The sequence below is a fragment of the Anopheles aquasalis genome, chromosome 2, assembly GCF_943734665.1.
Source record: "Anopheles aquasalis chromosome 2, idAnoAquaMG_Q_19, whole genome shotgun sequence".
In the NCBI taxonomy this organism is placed as follows: Eukaryota; Metazoa; Arthropoda; class Insecta; order Diptera; family Culicidae; genus Anopheles; species Anopheles aquasalis.
This window is the reverse complement of record NC_064877.1, coordinates 48,664,618-48,682,301: the sequence shown is the minus strand read 5'-3', so window position 1 is coordinate 48,682,301 and position 17,684 is coordinate 48,664,618. Positions and strand designations below refer to the sequence as shown.

Here is a 17,684-nt window from a genome sequence, read left to right as displayed (position 1 = left end):
GGCGGCGGCGACTGATGATGCGATGCAACAAGACTAGCAATGCACACATTGGTATGGTATACATATAGGTCAAAACCTATTTATTTCTGTCGATGCTTCTTCACCCCTGAGAACACGCCACTGAGTAATAGAATATTCAGAAAACGCAATGCGAACAACTGTCTACGGCGAGACGCTTCCGATGGCGCATTGCAATGCATGCCGGAGCAAAGTGCCATGGACTGGGATAGAGTTATGCAAATGATCTTTACTTTCATTCCGTTGTTGTACACTTGTAGTTAAGCAGCATATCAACAGCAACCATAATCTTACGATTTACAACAGGCACCCCGTCAGTGAATAACGCTAGATTATGGGATGCGTCATATCGAGGCCGTTTTTTTTGGGAGATACAAAAAGAATGTAATTTAGCAACTTACATGACTGAACTGAGTGGCAATTTTGGTGTGCTCTTCCTGGTACTGCTTGCGGACCCGGCGTTTCTCCTGGTAGAGGCTGGCCAGCTTCTCGTGACAAACCGTTTCCAGCTGCTCGGCATTGGAGCGAATCTGTTTGGCAGTGTGCTCGAGTTCTTCCATAAAACCCCGCCAAGCACGCATAATGTGGCTTCCTGTTGGTGCAAAAAAGAAACAAAAACCACACACAGCAATAAGCATAACAACGAGGCTGGAGATGACGAACGAAATCAAATAAATTCAATTGTAACGCAGTTCCATGTGCCGGTGCACCGTTGTTTAGAAGGTGTATGTGAAGGTCCCAACTGGAAGGCTTTATCTAAATTTCAATGTTTTAGGCAGTGCATTTAATATGGAGGGAATTTAATGCTAATTTCAGTGTCAACGGGTCCTCTCCGTGTTACCTGATGTTCTCTTCTTTAGGTCTTTTGATTTGCCTTTTTTAGTTTACTCTTCCTAAACCAATGAACGTATCTATTGCAATGAAAAACAAGGAAATAATAAAAAGTCCAATATGCTAGTACTATTAACTTGAGCCAAAAGATGAGATAAAACACTTTGACCAATTCATTAAGCACAGCAAAGTAAAAGCAAATATACAAAACATGCCTCAAAACGTTGCATTTGCTGGCGTGGCATGATGGCATCCTCTTTACTGACACCAACCAGCCGATAGCAGCAGCAGCAGCAGTAGTGCGCCATCGCTGCCTTGACTGTGCGCCGCAAACGAACCGGCCAGGGTTGTGCTTTTTGATTTAATGAATTAGGTATTCAAGGCAGGGCAGCGCTCTACACAACGCGGATTTTGCTTTAGCTATGCTGTAAAAGCCTTCAAACATTTGCGACACACGCGGGAAAAGGGTGGAGAACCACCAATGGAACTACATTTTTCGGCATCCAGTACAGGCTAACCTGTACTGACCAGTACTCAGTCCGCATCCTGGCACTAGGAATGTAAGCAGTCAAGAAACAAAACACGCTTTTACCTTTACCTCCAGGTCTGAGGTGTACAGATGGATGACAGAAATTAAATGACACATTCTTAATATCAAACACCCCAGTAAAATGATGAGGTAGAGAAAGAAATAAGAAATGTTTCCATGATTTATCATACGATCTTGTTTTTGTCTTGCCGAAAGGAAAGCAAACATTCGAACGGAAACATGCGATTATTAGGGGTCCGCCGGCAAATCGGAACGATGCGATGCGATTATGACCATAAAATAGAATGAAACAGACAGACAACGGAAACCAACCTTATCCGCCAAAAAGACAAATTCCGCCAAAAAAAAAAACGCGTGAGATCGAAATTGCAACACGCAATAAAACGGCGGCCGCGCGCGTCCGCGAATATCTAGCGGCGGCCAGCGAAAACGAAAGTATGTGCGCCGTAAAACGAATGTGTCGAGGGGGGGGCGGACCCATAAACTGCGGCGGAACGGTTTTGGGGTTTTTATGCATTAAACATGCAATCCCTGCCACCGGATTCCAATTAATGTTTTATCACAGTAGGCAGAGCGCGGTGGTAAAAGTCGTAGTCGCCTACTATGTGGGATCTTCTCCTTTTGTTTGGGTCTTTGGTGGTCGTTGTTTACGGGAACTGGGAATGGGGGAAACCCATATTTTGAAATAAAAAGAAGAAGAAGGAAAACGAGCGAGGAATCTTCACAGTTCATTTTCCGGTTCGCACACAATAACACCATTTCAATGGAGACGCCCGGACGTACGTACCTTGCAGATCATCGGTGCGATCGATTTTCAATCCTTGCTGGGTGACGGCCGCCAACGAGACGGCATACTCCCGGTCACACTTTGCCTTCTGTGCCAGACACCGTTTCATGGTTTCCAGCAGCTTCAGCTCCGCTTCCTGCCGGTTGAGCAGCGCGTCGTGTGCCGCTCGGCCTTGCAGCGCAGACGAGAAGCCCATGATGGTTTCCCCCCGTTGCTTTGCCACTGCCTACTGAGAGAATTGGTTTCCTCTCGCGCAGGAAAAAAAAATCAACCAAAAAAACAAAAAAGGCACTATGCACTTGATTGACCTCTTCTCTTGGCTCTATTGTTCACTCCACTTCTAACGCTTCGCGCGTTAGACACTACACGACACTACACGCAGCCATCCCCTGGCGAATCGCCATACACTACTAACACTACTTTAGTAACACAAAAACACAGCAATTAAGCGATACAAATGCAAAAGGGATATTCTAATTTGTTGAAGCAATTTTGAATCCGTTTCTAGCACTAGGATTTCACTTTTTCAATGCGTTAATTCGTAGCCGTTTCGTTCCGGTCTTATGTAGTAATATCCGTTACATTTTGGAAAATGGAGGAACGACACTATCCTGTGAAAGAAAAAGAGAAAAATGTTAGAAAACTTTTTCAGCATATTTTTATCCAAAATTGATTAGTTCCCCTTTTATGGAATCAGTTTAGCTTTACATTCAGAGTATAAACCGTTAACCGACATTGATCACTACTAAGGTGTGGTAATTATTTTCCAGTGTTTGCCATAAGATAACGCCAATGCTAATGGTAACTATCTTATCAGCGATTAGAGTTGCACGAGGTATTTGCCAATATACTGTACAAATGATACCCTTGTTTAAGTCATTTTCGTAATCAAATTAACATAATTTTAAAACTTTCAAACCATCATTTGCTCTACTCTGGAGAGCTTCAAACCATCATTTGCTACGTGTTTCAATGTATCAAGGACTGCTTGTTTGCACAAAGTATTATCTTTGTTTTTTGTTTAGTTTTTTATTGCGGGACTTAAAACCTTCATCTTATCGAAACCAGCCAGCGATGAATTTGCTTGTCCACTTGTTTTAGGAGTACTCTAATCGTGTTGGATTCTATAGATGGTAGAACACCAACATAAGTAAAACATACGATTTTGTTGGCTTCAAAACAGCTTAGTACATATTCAAGATACTGCATCATAAAATTGTTGATATGTTTGTTTTATTCTATTTATGAACATAAATAGAGATACAATTTAAATCTTAAACCAGATTTTCCTTTCCAAAATATAAAACAGAAGATATCATCATGATAGTCGTCGCTTCCTAATGAAAGAATAGATGGTGTTCCGATCATACGATCACCATACCTTATATTTCTCGAGAAAAAACAATAGTTCTTGCTCCAGAATTTATTTATGGGATCAAGCTAAGGGGAAACGGAACAATAACATGGACGTCAGCATTACGATTGACCAAAAAGGTGGAGCGAACGACCACATATTTGGGGTCTGATCTGCCTACTGAGGGTGTAACTAAAAATGAATCGCGCACGGGAATAAGATCAATGCGTCATAATTCTTCTTATTTGAAAATTGGTTATTTGAAAATCACCAGAAAGATTGAAAAAACTCTTCTGCAGCGAAAATGGTTACTTTTAAATGCTTCTTCTGGATAATTCGGAATCAAAAATATTTTAACAACGTGTCACCAAACAGCTCTACAAAAGAGAGTAATTTTAATCATACAGATACTTTATAAAACTACTTAGATTGAAGCGACCGATTGCATAGCGAGCAGATGAAAACATTATTCAATTCAGTTTTCAGTAGCAAGCGGTGTGCATGCGCCCTCTCTCGACCTCATCAGCGGAGTGCATTGATGGTGTGAGTCATTTCGAATGATTCATAGGTTTTTTGCGAAGCACCAGAGACCAACTAAGAATTTTGTTATATTTCCTGTATAAACAATGTGTAAAATGTAAGCATACTAAACGAATACGAAGTGCTTTGTTCTATTCTTCTGATGCAAAACCTTACGCTAATAATTATTTTGCCTCATCGATATGAAAATAAATGGTTGTACATCATTAATTATTCAACATATTTTCATCCAGTAGCCATCGTCGTCGGAAAACGATACAAAAAGGCGTTGAATGTTTGTAGCAAGCTTGTCGTCAGTCGCGATCGCACATCGAGGAAACAGGATCAAACGGATGTTATCGATCATCTGCACTGAAGCACACTGCGACTGTGTATAATATGCAAAACCAGTTATAGAGTAATGATGGAACGCTTCGCACAGCATAGTTATCTCATTTACCAGTGCATCATCGTATTAAATTCGACCATTTCTGTTGCATAAACTGTTTCTTCGTTACACAAACGACCATCATTTGGTGCATTATCATAATCGATACTCTACAACATTCTCTCAGTTTGCTATAAACTCAACAAAGTAGCAAAAGTACGCAACAGGCGACAATTCTGCGATCTTCAAACACAGTACTAAGGCACAGCGTAGCACTTGCTTAAGCATTGTACATTGTTTTCAATTTAACCGTAGGCGCAGGCAATCGAAACCAATCGAAACGACAACGAAGCGTCCGGTGTTGTGTGGCGTGTAAATTGGCTAAATTAATCGTCAATACTGATTCGCGCGGATCCGAAAACCCGAATTGACAACGGCAGCCAGCAGCTGGTTCGCAGCATCCGTACGACAAACACACTCGACGGTGGCCGGGAGAGGGAGGTTTTTTTTCTTCAATTGAGCGAAATTGAAACATACGAGACATAGCCAACTGTGTTCTTAGCGGAAGACTCCTTCCTTAGTTATTGGTCGAATAACAAAGATGCTGCTTGGCAAGTAGCAACCATAGAAACAAACGTGTTATGCGCAGCTTCAACATGCAATAAGAGCTTCAGCATGAGCCAGTTATATGATCATCTTGTAGTTAACTACACCATGAACTGTTCCCTACTGCCATCACTTGCTAACAACACACATATACACACCAAGCAAACATCCATCCGACGCACTCTGGTGCTGATGCTTCGCACAGAATGGAGAAAATAAGAGGGAAAAAAGGAGTAACACACAATGACGAGAGCTTCATCTAGAACATAATCTAAAGAAGAACAAGAGAATTGCTCTGTGTTTTCCCCGCCATCGCGTATCGACGGTACGCAACGAGCCTTCGGAGCTGCACTGCACTCCGGAGGCTGTTTGCCTCTCATCGATCTGGTTCCTATCCCGGGGGCATCCCGTGAAGAGCAGCAGAGGCCACCACCGTCGCTTCGAACCACCAAGGAAACCTTTGCCGTACGGCCTTTTCTTGATCCATTAACAGTACAGTCTGTCATCACAATATTTTAACAATAAACGGCGCACGTCCTAATCAGTTTTCAAAAGCATTACCGAACGCCTATAAATCTCACTATTGAGGTAAACCGATAAACGAGCGATTGAAGTCAAAGTAGCTACCATTTCGATAGGCGATATATCATGGCCGATCGATCGATCAGCTGCAACGAATGAAGCGCTGCGGAAAGAGTGTGCGAAGATCGACGGCAGTAAATCGTTACCGTTACTGGTGCGCGCTGAAGTGGGAAACACCCTTGGTGCTCTGGTAGCAAAAACAAAACAACGGTTGGCCTCATAAACCGGACCTCAACAAGATGGGTCCGGTAAGCAGACAGGTTCTGTAGGATGGGATGCAGCAACCAAGCAAGCAATCATTCTCTGCACGAGAATAGCGATCGTTTCGCTGGCTGGACATGGCTGGCTATGAAAGAGATCGACATTCAAGGAACAGTTCAAGATCTCTGGCTCTGAAACAAACTGATTTGCAGCTCAGTCTTTAAATTACAATTAAACTACGTCAACAATACAAACAGATCCCGAAAATCGGATGCTAACTTTAGCTAAAAACACTGCTGAATTCCACGCCTGCTACGCGCCTGTTGCAATGCCTACTACTTTTACAAAACAATAAAATATTGAGCACTTTCATATCCGTCTCTCGACTGTCTGTCTCTTATGCTTCCGGCGTAATTGCCCATCGGTAACAGGGTGCAGGGCGGCCGCTTTGGGACAGGATGATGGCGATCTTGTCGACAACGCGGAACATCGAACGGGAGCGAGAGCGTTGCGATGCGTTGACGTCCACTGCAAGTGAGTCAAACCGTGCAAAGAGGCCGTGGTCGTAGCGGTGGGAAAGTCGCTGACACGTCCTAATGGAATGACGACACAGCGGCCGCATGGGTTGCTGGAGCAAACAAAACAAAACACTGACGAATTTGATACCGTGCCCGGTGGCCATCTCCACCATCCGTCCGTCCACCCGTCCGCCTGTCCGCTCGTGTTCATTCGCAAACGCACTTTCACCTGGTCCCGGGGTCTGTTCCACCTTTTCGTGGTCGTTGTCGTCCACGTCGAGCGCGGTGATTTGCTAATGTTGCACTTTTCTCAACGATTCTGCTCTCTTCCCTCTAAAAGGCGCGTATAACTGGACACGCCACTCCCGTGTATCTCTCTGCTGTTGCTGTTGCCTCTTCGCGATCGTAACGGCCACCACGACGACGACACAAAACCGGTCTTTGCCGCGACGAGAACTGATCGCCGCCACCACCACCAAACGCTAGCCGCTAGCTGCGATCGCTATAGTCCACCGTCCAAGCATATGTTCAATATGTCCAGAGATTCAACCAGACAAAACAGATTCAGAGACCGAAAGAGCGAGAGAGCGAGAGAGAGACGCGGAGAGAACATTTTCCTTCAATTTCCTTCTTATTTTTAGAATCGACCGATACTGAGACTCAACGCATCCCGTAGCCCCCCTCCCAAACTAAAGAGCATGCTCCTCTCCTCGGATCGACCGTACACGTACGGTGTGAGACATTTGATTCTGCGCTAATAAGTACGAGGAGGAACTAATCAAGGCGGCCTGAGCTGACTGACTGACTGATCGATCGTTTAGTACGAATCGAAAGTCAAGAAACATGCCACAGCACACAGTCTTACTCGTCAGCTCGTGTAGTAATCGAAAGGTTACGGCCATTTAAAAATAAAAGTTTCATTGAAGTTAGTAAAGGGAAGTGATTCTTCGCGACTCGGTTGCAGGGGACCAACCGTTTCCTACATTCACACGGCCTGCTGTTTTGTTGGATAAATAAACGCAAACGCAAACGCAAATGGCAAAAGTTAGCAACCCTCGGTTTCATCGTACCAGCAACTTATCACGGTTATTTTGTGTAGCTTATTTGGTGAAGATATTTCAAGTAAATCACAATCTTTACTGAAAAGACCCTCTTCAGGATGTGTCTAACCCCCGTCGCCTTACATCTGATAGGTAACTTATGTTGAGCGAAGGGGGATCCGATCCGATCCTTCGTTTCCACACCTGACCAGTTTTCCCCTGAAGAAACGCGAGAATCATTCCGGTTTTAAACCGAAAGAACACACAAGCCAGCGCGCCAGCAAAACAACAACGCGCGATCGCCGAGTCGTGTTCTCTCTCTGCGTGTGTGCCTACCCACACCGCCAGAGGGAGGGGACAGAAACAAACACCACCAAACACACCTGGAGCACCCACCCACTCACCCCCTTTACCATACTTTTTTGATATTTTTCGCTTTCTTCTTCAACCCCATATTCGCCTCCACACACTCTCTGCGCTCCCGCGCAGCTTTCGTTCACTTTGCATATTATTCTTCTTCCCTTCCCTGTTGCTTGCATTCATGCGGTTGGGATGGGCCCAACGTGTGGTCGACGGGTTCTTCACTTTTCAGCTCCTCTATGCTTCCTTCGATTAAATGGCTCGCAGCAATAATGTTTTACCTCATGCGTCGCTGCGTTACACCAAGAATAAACATAGAAGCCAAGGAGCGAGAGGGAGGCAAAGGAGGCTGCGGGAGTCGCAGAGGCGCCCATCTTGGCCGCTGGAGGAAGTCGGTGCTTGGGGTTAGTCGATTAACGCGTTTTACGAATCAAAACCCCATTTCTTACTCACCACCAAGTCAGTAGGTAGGGATTGATATTGATGATTTGCGCGATATGTTGTATCTTATCCTTAACCCAACACTATCGAATTGATAAAACGTGCGATTATTGCAGGTGCCACCAACAAACCGCCACACCGAAAAAGCACACACGCAGCAGGCGGTTGTATTTATCTTCGTATTTCAAGCATAAGCATACGCACAACGCACCGACACTTTGATCTTTTCTTTCTCCTTCCTGTTGTAAACTAGCAAGGAGCAAACACGTAGCGCAGGTAAAGGCGTACCTCTGTAATCACGGCGTGGAGGAGGCGCACTGAACACACGTGCACACGCACACAAATCACGCTGCACGATCACCGCGATGCACGGAGAACAACACAACACAGAACAAACAAGCAAAAGAAAGCTCACGCACCGCAGCTTCACACAACCACGCGCCACGAGGAGTGAATCGTTTCTGAGAAACGCGGCACGAATTTGAATGAATCGAATGAATGAACGGTTTTGAGAAGGGGTTTGGCTTAGTAGTTGATCACCTTGCACAGCATAATACACTCCCTCCGTCTGCTATCGCCGCACCTCATTTTAAGGATATGCCTCAACCTCTTCAACAACATTAATGTGGAGTCACAATTTTAAAATGAATGATTGATAAATGTAATTCCGCATGTGCCAGCCCGTACTCTCACCAGAAGTTTCGCTAATCAAAAAAGGAATAAAACTAAAAAATATACTTTAAAATGCACGCTAAAAATATGGGTGCAGCTGTAGAAAGTAGACCGAGTGTATAGTGATTTTCAAGACGATATCCTTAGCCGTTATTTCGAACTGAGGCAAAGATGGTTCAGTTAAGAAACAAAGGGACATTTTACAGCTTTTTTAAAAGATGCATTTGTTTGTCTAACCATGTAGACCTCATCTCCAACAACAGCAAAGTAAACTTTTCGAATAATGAAGTTTGCAAAGATAAGTAAATCAGACGCTTTCCTAACGAGTCCACGTCGTAAGGTGATATATGTGGCAGAAATGAGTAGCGATGAGAATTTTTTTTATATTACTAATTTATTCATTATAGCCAGTACTCTCTATATAGATGTATATATACGTTCTCGCTAAATATGTATATACCTTCGATTGGTTGATCGTTCAACAAATACTTCTACCTGTCGCACGCAGCTCTAGTTGTAATAATGCCATTGCATGTATTTTGTTTCTAACTTTCACATATGATCATGTGCTGGATATCACGGTCCGCATTTTGTTTAAACATGAAAACAATCTAGCTCCACTCTGCGTTGCTCTTTTGCAAAGGATAAGGAATGTATGTCCTTTCGATTCGGTTCCCAATCATTTTATCCAACAAGTCCGTGCAATGCGATGGCGTCCTTTGGCCGCGCCACTAGCAACGTCCACATGTGGCGGGGATAATATCAGTTTTAACGCTTCTATGCTCTTTACTATAGAGTTTCACCATTAATATGTGTCCCATTCTAGCGCTGGCTAAATATTGGTCGATTTGAATTCAGGATTCCGTTGGTACAGACTTCAGAAGGAATGTTAGGAAACCACCGCTCAATTCCCAACGCGCATCCATATGCTCATGGTCTATCATTTCTGGTACAGCCCTTGCCCCAGCTCCATTTGCCGTTCCGTGTAACTATGCGCACTCACTTCCAGCTATTGTTCAGTAGGAGGAGAATCTTGTGATCTTGTCATGGATTGTTGCTCTACAAAAGCAATACGTGCGCTACGGGTGTATAGGGCCGCTGGTCGAGCCGTTTATTTATTTCTTATGTTGCTTTATTTAGCTGCAAGTTGACGGGTTACTGTCTATGCGTTTCTGTTTAACTGGTACATTCTACATTGTGTATACATTTCGCACATTATATAGGAGCTATTGATGCTTTAAAGGTTCACCGTTTCATACACGTCTAAGTCTTTTTACTATTCGGATAAATGAGTTCTAATCGCAGCTGCACGTTACAATGATTAGTACTTTTACTGCAATGCCACGGAAATTGTTGGCATTTATCATGTTTCAGCGTACCAGGAAATCTTTTGAATTTAATCACCAAAGGATATCAACGAAATGTTTCTCTTGTTTCTTTATGAAGCTACACATATAGCACGTTACACGGACACGCATATATGCTCTATATGCTAGTTATGCTTTTCTTTAAATCATCAATGATGGTCACGTTTTCTATTGAAAAAGAAGCCACACATTTATGCATTTCACACATTGACCTCTGCATGTTTTAAATAAGCATATGTTTACTAACATATTATAGATATATGGGAATAGTTTTGGACCAGCCCAAGCAGCGCATCTTCTAAACCCTTGTATCCCTTCATCATTTAAGCACCGGTTGCTGCGACCATTTTCCTGTCTTGGTTCAGTGAAGGTGATTGATATGTCGAAGAAAGTTAACGCACTCTTTCTCTCTCTTTCTCTTTCTCTCTCTCTCTCTCTCTCTCTCTCTCTCTCTCTCTTTCTCTCTTGCTCTGTGTTTGAGGTTTTTTTTTACTTTTTGATTTCTAGCTTCTTTTATCTTTTTGGTTTTCAACAAGTCTCCCTTCCCGGGCTTACTAACTACTACGACTCCTAGTGAACATTTAGTGTAAGAACTGCGGTTCAAAACAAAGTACAACGGTGTCATTTTTAAACGAAACGCCCCGACTACGAACGCGGATGCTGTTAGCTTCGAGCAACAACTCTTCTTGCCTCGTTCACGCGTTTCAGTGTGTGTGTCTTTTATCTATAAAAGGAGGCACCATATTTATTCTTTTATCTTTCTGTATATATAATATATATATGCTGTTTCAATCATATATGCATCGCAATATTCGTATGTATAATATTCCTCTTCCTATAGTTTTGCATTTGCTTCATTTCTCTTTTGCCTAAAGATGCCTGCCTTTGCTTTGCATGTAATGATACTGTATTCCTTTTCTAATAACTGAACTTTTGCTACACTAGCTTCCACGTGCTCCGTTGGCTTCAGTCACATCGCCGCGGTTGGTGGTGGTATTATGTATGTTCTTTTTTTTTACAGTTTCTAACGGCAAATGATGAAGAAAACGATCTTTGTTGTATAGGTGTAAAGGTTGTTTCAAAAGGTTTTGAGGAGTTACCCTAACGAGGACTGTCGGTTTGCAGCAAACCGGATGACTGGTGATAAACTTTCAACTATGTATATGTATCTATATATATATATATGTATAAATTCCGGTTGTAAGCTCAAAAAATGAACAGAGGATTCTCGGTGTTCTGCGATACCTTACTGTTTGCATTCCACCACCATGCAACATCGATCTACATGATGACGGATTGGGTTACTTCCTAAGAGATAATTGTTAACTTGCTTCCTTTTTGACCTCACCGGAAATACATATACTAAAAAGAAGGGACAACAAAGTAGAGAACATAACATGGCAGTTTGACCAAGAGATGAGCTTACAACCCGGCACAAACACAGAAACACACGCATTGGTTCCGCGAATGGGGCGGTCGGGTTATACGCTATGTGAATGCAGAGTGGAATACACTCCGTCCGCGACTCTTCCAAGGAACGAATGTAGGTTAGGAACTGGCCTAGGCGTAGGATTGATGCCGGCGAATGGTCTAACAGGAGTACGTGCGTGGCACTGGCTTAAAACACCACTTCGCTAACGCTTATTTCATTTAGTACCTCTTCCCTTCCTAACATTTCCGAATTTGTGACGCGCGCGCCTTTGCATTGTCCTCTCATCGTACCCACTTGGCGTGCTGATATTATTTAACTTAATGCATTTACATGCAGCAAGAAATGCTCGTCGAAACAACAACAAACCTACTCGAGAAAGCTCGAGCGTTAACACATGCTGCACAAGGCAATAAATAGTAACATTAAACGAATCACAAACGAATCCATTAAATTGAACGATCATTACGCCTTTGGATAGTAGAACGATCGGCGACAGGATATTGATGCTTTAGCTTGGTGCGGTTATCGTTATCTAATAGCAGCATCAACACTTTCGCAGATGCTGTTGCTCCCCCTCACAACGTACTAACCAACAGGCCGGAGCGGACAAAACATAATGACAATCGTAACAAACGGATCCACGATCTGCGTCCTGTGGTTTGGCGAGGATTGCGCGTGGAATGTTTTTTTTTGGGTTTTTTGTTGTTGTATGAACGTATTCTCCTTGTTGTGCTCCATTGCTTATCGAGACGATGTACATCCAAACACAAAGACCGAAAAACGTAATCAAGAACAGTGCCCTGCGCGAACCAGCCAGCGCGTTACCCGTCGTCGTCGCTGCGACGTGATATTCTAAAACTTTCTACCGGGATTAAGAACCTTACAGAAATGCGGGTGCGTGACACGGCAGTCCACCTGTGTGCCGGCTGCGTTGGCCGATTGTCTGCCGGTCGAGCGCGTTGGTCATTGCGTTTGTTGCTCCGGTTCGCGCACATAATCCTGATGCCGGCGAACGACATCGGCCACAATCGGTTCCTCGATCTCGAGCCCCGTGTGGGCCTGATCTTTCGTCAGCACGATCTCGTAGTTACTGTTCGGTGTTACGAAGACGACCCGGTTTTTACGTGTCTGCAGTATGTTCGCGATGACCAGCTTGTGCTTATACTTGTTGAGACTTTCGCGCGATTTCGCAATCAGTAGCGCTTCGTCCGTTTCAAGCTTAAAAGATACAACGTAAGCATGCGGTACCCAAAGGCTCACCAACGGAGCGAGCATCTTCGGAACCAACTGCAACGATATCGTCGGTGCGCCGTGTCCCGATTGGATCTTATGCGTAGGCATTTCATCTTGCGGTACGTAAAAGTCGGATACGGCCGCGGCTAGGAAGAGAACTGCGTTTCGCTCGAACGGTGCCAATGATTCACAGGCCGCACGCAGCAACCACATATAGTCGACCACGCTGGTAAAGGTGATGTACAGCATCCGATGCGTTTCCTGGGCATTCTTGTACTTATCGAGCACCGGCGCCAGCACGTCCACCGAGTCTGGTTTCACTGAAGAGAAAAAAGAACAGAATGTAAAACCCAGCTTCAAACGTAGACTAGCAAAGGCACAAGCAGCACATCGGAGCATTGTTATATCGAAGTTCTTTTGAAAAAAAACTTCACAACAGGTCAACATTCCGGGTCACATAACAGGACCAAATCATTATGCAAGTCATTTTCAGTGCCTTCCTGTATCCTGAGTTATAATTAGGATGAAGCCATAATTTAATAGAGTTCTCGATGGAGGCAACCCCGGTGCGTTGCCGTGGCGCACCGTCTGAAGCACTGCGTGTTACGGCACTAGAACACGATCATGGACTGGTGGACCTCTAAGTCCAATGCTTCTTCATAATAGTGTAAGGGAATTTACTAAACCTTTGTTGGTAAAGATGCTCCACGAATGCCTTTGGCCATTTTACCTTGTTCGAGCGGAATATTAAAGATATATGGACGCAATTTACCTGTGATGGTGGTACTCATTCCCTCCTCGTGTAACTCCAGCATATCGAGCAACTGCTGGCCAGTGAAGTGACGCGAGAATGGTTCTAGTGATTTTGTTCGATGCATAAAGATGACCGCATAGCCATGCTCAAGGAAGTATTCTGCCGATGCGGACCCACGGTTACCGGCACTAAAGTTATCGACGAATCGAACTGTGTTGTGCTCCAGTGGAACCGTTGTACCTCCGGACTAGAGAGGAAAAATGTAAAAAGAAACGACTTATGGTTAGATGATGAGTACAACGGCTATAAAATTAAGTACATTAAGAAACGGTGTGCCGGTTGCCAATGGTTACTAGTTGCCGGAGCATCAGTGTCTACTACTTTCAGTTTCAGCTTTGAATTCTATTGCCCCAGAAGTTCCTTACATCACATTCGTCTGGTACGTCCCGAGTTATACCGAAGCTCGTCCATGAATGGCACTACCGAGACATATCTCCGCATCGCATATATCCCTTGAGGGCTTCCCCACATTCCACCTACGGGCTACCCTATAGGCAAACAACAAAATACTTTTTTCGACCCACCGCAAGCAATGTCATAGGGCTATAGAGAACTGATGGCCGATTGCGGTATTCCGATGTCTATTCTTAGACCAAGAGCGGACCAAAAAACTTGTTGTTGCACACCTCCTTGTACCAGCACCATTTTGACACCCGGTGTCTCGTCCGGTAGAGGGGGAGCGAAACGAGAAGAGTGCGTATTCAATCCCAAAACCCTAAGGACCAGGAGAAAATGCGACCGACCTTTGACTCTGCACGAAAATTCAGAAAAGATTCGAAACATATTGTTCCGAACTTTGGTTATCGTTTTGATTACCGTATCGTAAATTCGATTGTTTCGGCAAATTATAAGTTGCCCAGCGATCGGGCTTTACTTTGTTAACGCACACTTAAATCAGCATTATCTTACAATCATATTTCAGGGATTGGAGCATACGTTGAGGATTCTTTGGGCAAAATCTAAAACAACATCTATGAAACAGAAGATTTTATTTAGGAGAGCGCTTTTTAAATAAAATTAGGATTGAATGGATTGTACTAAAGATAAAAGCATTTAAATCTTCACACTACTCCAATTTGCACCCGTTTCTGATGAAGCTACCGACAAAAATCAATAGAAAAAGCGGTTCTGTAGCAAAGCCTTTCATTGCAAAAGTTTCCAAATAAAACGTTAAAGCAAATTGCAACACTTGAGCATTCTACGTTACTTGGACCAAGGCAACGCCACCCGCAATCCGGTTCGAATCAGGATGGTGAGTGAAAAAAAATCGCTTGTTTCTTCGTAATTTACGGCAAAACATTCAGAGGACATCAGAGCAACCGATGCGCCTGCATTGGAATCCTCACAACCGTATCCGTCGCCCTGTTCAGAGTGGAATAAATAAAGTTTTGGTAGCGGAGGCTTCAACCCGAATGCAGCACACCGGATGGAAAAGAGGAGCAAAAAAAAATGTCCCTAATTCAAGGTCGCGTTCCCATGCGAATTGGTCCAGGTACCCCAGATCATCATCATCTACGGGCGGGATGGGATGGGATTGGACAACATAAATCACACGAGCCTTTTAATTACATTCAGAGTAGGCACAGTCCGGGTCCGACGCCCGGAATCAATTGCTAGTATTGCAGCAAAATAAGTGCCTCCCTGTGGACGTGCGTCCCTCAAACCTCAAACTGGCCCACTCTTGGGGAGCTATTTCCTTCTCGAAGAAGGTAAAGAGAAGCGTGGATTGAACTTTACGAGTTGAGTACCGTCACATGGCCCGGCTAAGTAACACCCTCAGGAGTGGCGCTGGCGTATTGGAAGGTGGTGCTGCTTACGGCCACGGAAACGATCGCACATAAATGGCCGGATGATATTTTATTCATGAAAGAAAAACCACCCTAAATTCGTATGAACGCAATCTCATTCCGGACATCCGAGTCTCACTCCTCCTTTTATGTGCCGTTGTCCTGGTGATGGAAGCATCGAAAGCAAAGTCCACCACCCCACACCAATGTCAATCACGTCGAACATAACGCCCGTCGAATCCCGACGGAGGTCAGACGTGCTTTTCGGACTCCCGGCTCCCACTCAGCGGCGACTCCACTCTCAGCGGAGGCTCGTTACCACCTGTTGCCAAGGGATGTGCGGCGGGTGTGCGCCAGGAGGCTATTATCGGTCCCCTTGCTTGGACCAGCTTGGCCCACAGGATATTCGTGCGGGCACACTAGCTTTTGGCTAGCCAACTGCGATTACTATTAGGGCTAGTGAGCCAGCCAGGTATGGATTGGTTAAAATATTCTAATGACATTATAATAGACTCTTTCCTTCTCATGAATAAAAGCCGTGTGGCCCACGACGAGAAGGACACAGAGCGTTTCCCTTTTTCATGATAATCTCTTTTCATCCCATATCCACGTATCGTATCCTTTTCACACCCTCACATCCTTTTCTTTGCCGTCTAGCTCGGCTGAGACCCCGGGTACCACATGGAAGGTTGACAATTTTGCGGCATGAAGAGATGCCCCCTTAACTGGGGACACCACTGAGGAAAGCGTGCAAATTGAAGCATACGAAGGCAATTACCGTAACGAGCACGATGTGACTCTTGAGCTTGTAGTGGCGATCCGAGAACTCCTTCAGAAGAGATCGATTATCCTCGAAGCAGTTCGGCGGCAGATGCGTGGCGTAGAAGTCTTCCCAGTGCGATGTCATGATTCCCGGCTAGCCGATCGTTGTATCACACGGGCAGAGAAACGAACCGTCGGGGATTTAGCAAAGGATCACGAAAACTTGCACCGGCGATGATAAGAGAAATCGCCACTTGCACCCTTTTACACCGAGGATTTTTTCGATGCTGGAGAACACCCTCTTGGCCTGAGCTGTCAAAAGGTGTGTTTTTCTGGCGGACCCCACTAAGCCATCGTGCGATAACCACAGCTTCACGTAACTTGTCGAAGGAAAAGCCTTAGTTATGTACAGCTCCGAGAGTTCGCTCCCAGCACTTCAACGAACAATTTCAACTTCTTCAACGGAATACTGACTTTACTTAGTCATAGAAGCGGTTTTCTGTTTTATATGAACTGGCTAGACTACGAGAATATTTATGAAGCTGAATTTTAAAAATCTGTCTCTCAAATGCAGCTCTTGCACTTATAGAAGCATTCAGCAGGTTTAGTAACTTGCAGCCAAGCCCCTTCCAATAATGTGATGTTCCACAAATCACCTGTTCTGGACAACATTACCAAGCCAGTGTAAATGTTTGTATCTCTACTAAGTCCACTATTGATAGACATTGAAATGCCCTGAGGGAAACACTCAACAAACAAGCAAGATACTTACCCGAATAGCGTCACAATTCAGAAACTAAAATACCGATAATCTGCTCCCGATGTTCTCCCATTCTCCCACTTGCCCCAAATGGTAACACCGTTCTTGTTCAAGGGTACATAACTTCTAACTTGTATTTCATCGTATTTGAAATGGTCGTTACTAGTATCCACGTCGACGTCATCGTCTTTTCCCCCCGCTCTTTATTTATTTTACTTACAGACTAGGAGAGTAAAGACTGATGAGGTGTTCGCTATACTAGCTTCCATCGTGTGTAACTACAGCTTTTTACCCTACGAATCCGCGCGGTCGACGCTCGTTTCCCACCCACGGGACACACACTACACATTAGCTCCTTTTCCTCGATAACAAGATCATCATTTCCTGCACGCAAAGGGGGGAGATTGGTGGCAAGCACTGAGCGATGATTGATAGTAATATTACTAGCACTGTCCTTAGAGGACAACAATCCGTCTATACTCGGCCAATATACCACTATCAGGTTGTTGTTGTTGTTGCAGTTGTTTTGTTTTCCATACAATTACAGCATAAATTTTGCCCAAATTGAAACAGCTGATAGCTTCAAAACAATCAGCAACAGAAAAATAAACAATTGTATGACACGTGACTGTTATAACAAGAAATACAAGAGATATTTGTGC

The 17,684-nt window shown here is 44.2% G+C and overlaps 2 protein-coding genes across 4 annotated transcripts in view; both read right to left on the bottom strand.

Moving 5' to 3' along the window:
* Nucleotides 1-8,637, bottom strand: part of LOC126581837 (tyrosine-protein kinase Fer) — a 33,257-nt gene extending 24,620 nt beyond the window's left edge. For all 3 annotated transcript variants that reach the window (XM_050245764.1, XM_050245765.1, XM_050245766.1), the window contains exons 1-3: nucleotides 8,208-8,637; nucleotides 2,187-2,797; nucleotides 420-610 (exon numbers count right to left, since the gene is read on the bottom strand). In XM_050245764.1, coding sequence (XP_050101721.1) covers nucleotides 420-610; nucleotides 2,187-2,382 — 387 coding nt within the window. In that variant the 5' untranslated portion in view covers nucleotides 2,383-2,797; nucleotides 8,208-8,637. The remainder of the gene's footprint in view (nucleotides 1-419; nucleotides 611-2,186; nucleotides 2,798-8,207) is intronic.
* A 642-nt stretch (nucleotides 8,638-9,279) lies between these two features.
* LOC126570158 (phosphopantothenate--cysteine ligase) lies at nucleotides 9,280-16,537 on the bottom strand. The gene is made up of 3 exons (XM_050227706.1): nucleotides 16,279-16,537; nucleotides 13,672-13,900; nucleotides 9,280-13,219 (listed from the first exon to the last, which is right to left on the bottom strand). Exons 1-3 carry the CDS (start codon nucleotides 16,405-16,407, stop codon nucleotides 12,630-12,632), a joined length of 948 nt encoding a protein of 315 aa, XP_050083663.1. The 5' UTR covers nucleotides 16,408-16,537; the 3' UTR covers nucleotides 9,280-12,629.
* Nucleotides 16,538-17,684: the final 1,147 nt, after the last annotated feature.

Coding starts and splice junctions, on each gene's coding strand:
- LOC126570158 (XM_050227706.1), bottom strand. CDS start 16,407: ATGACATCGCACTGGGAAGACTTCTACGCCACGCATCTGCCGCCGAAC. Junction 13,901..16,278: donor GTCACATCGTGCTCGTTACG/GTAATTGCCTTC, acceptor TTTCCTCTCTAG/TCCGGAGGTACAACGGTTCC. Junction 13,220..13,671: donor AATGAGTACCACCATCACAG/GTAAATTGCGTC, acceptor TTTTCTCTTCAG/TGAAACCAGACTCGGTGGAC.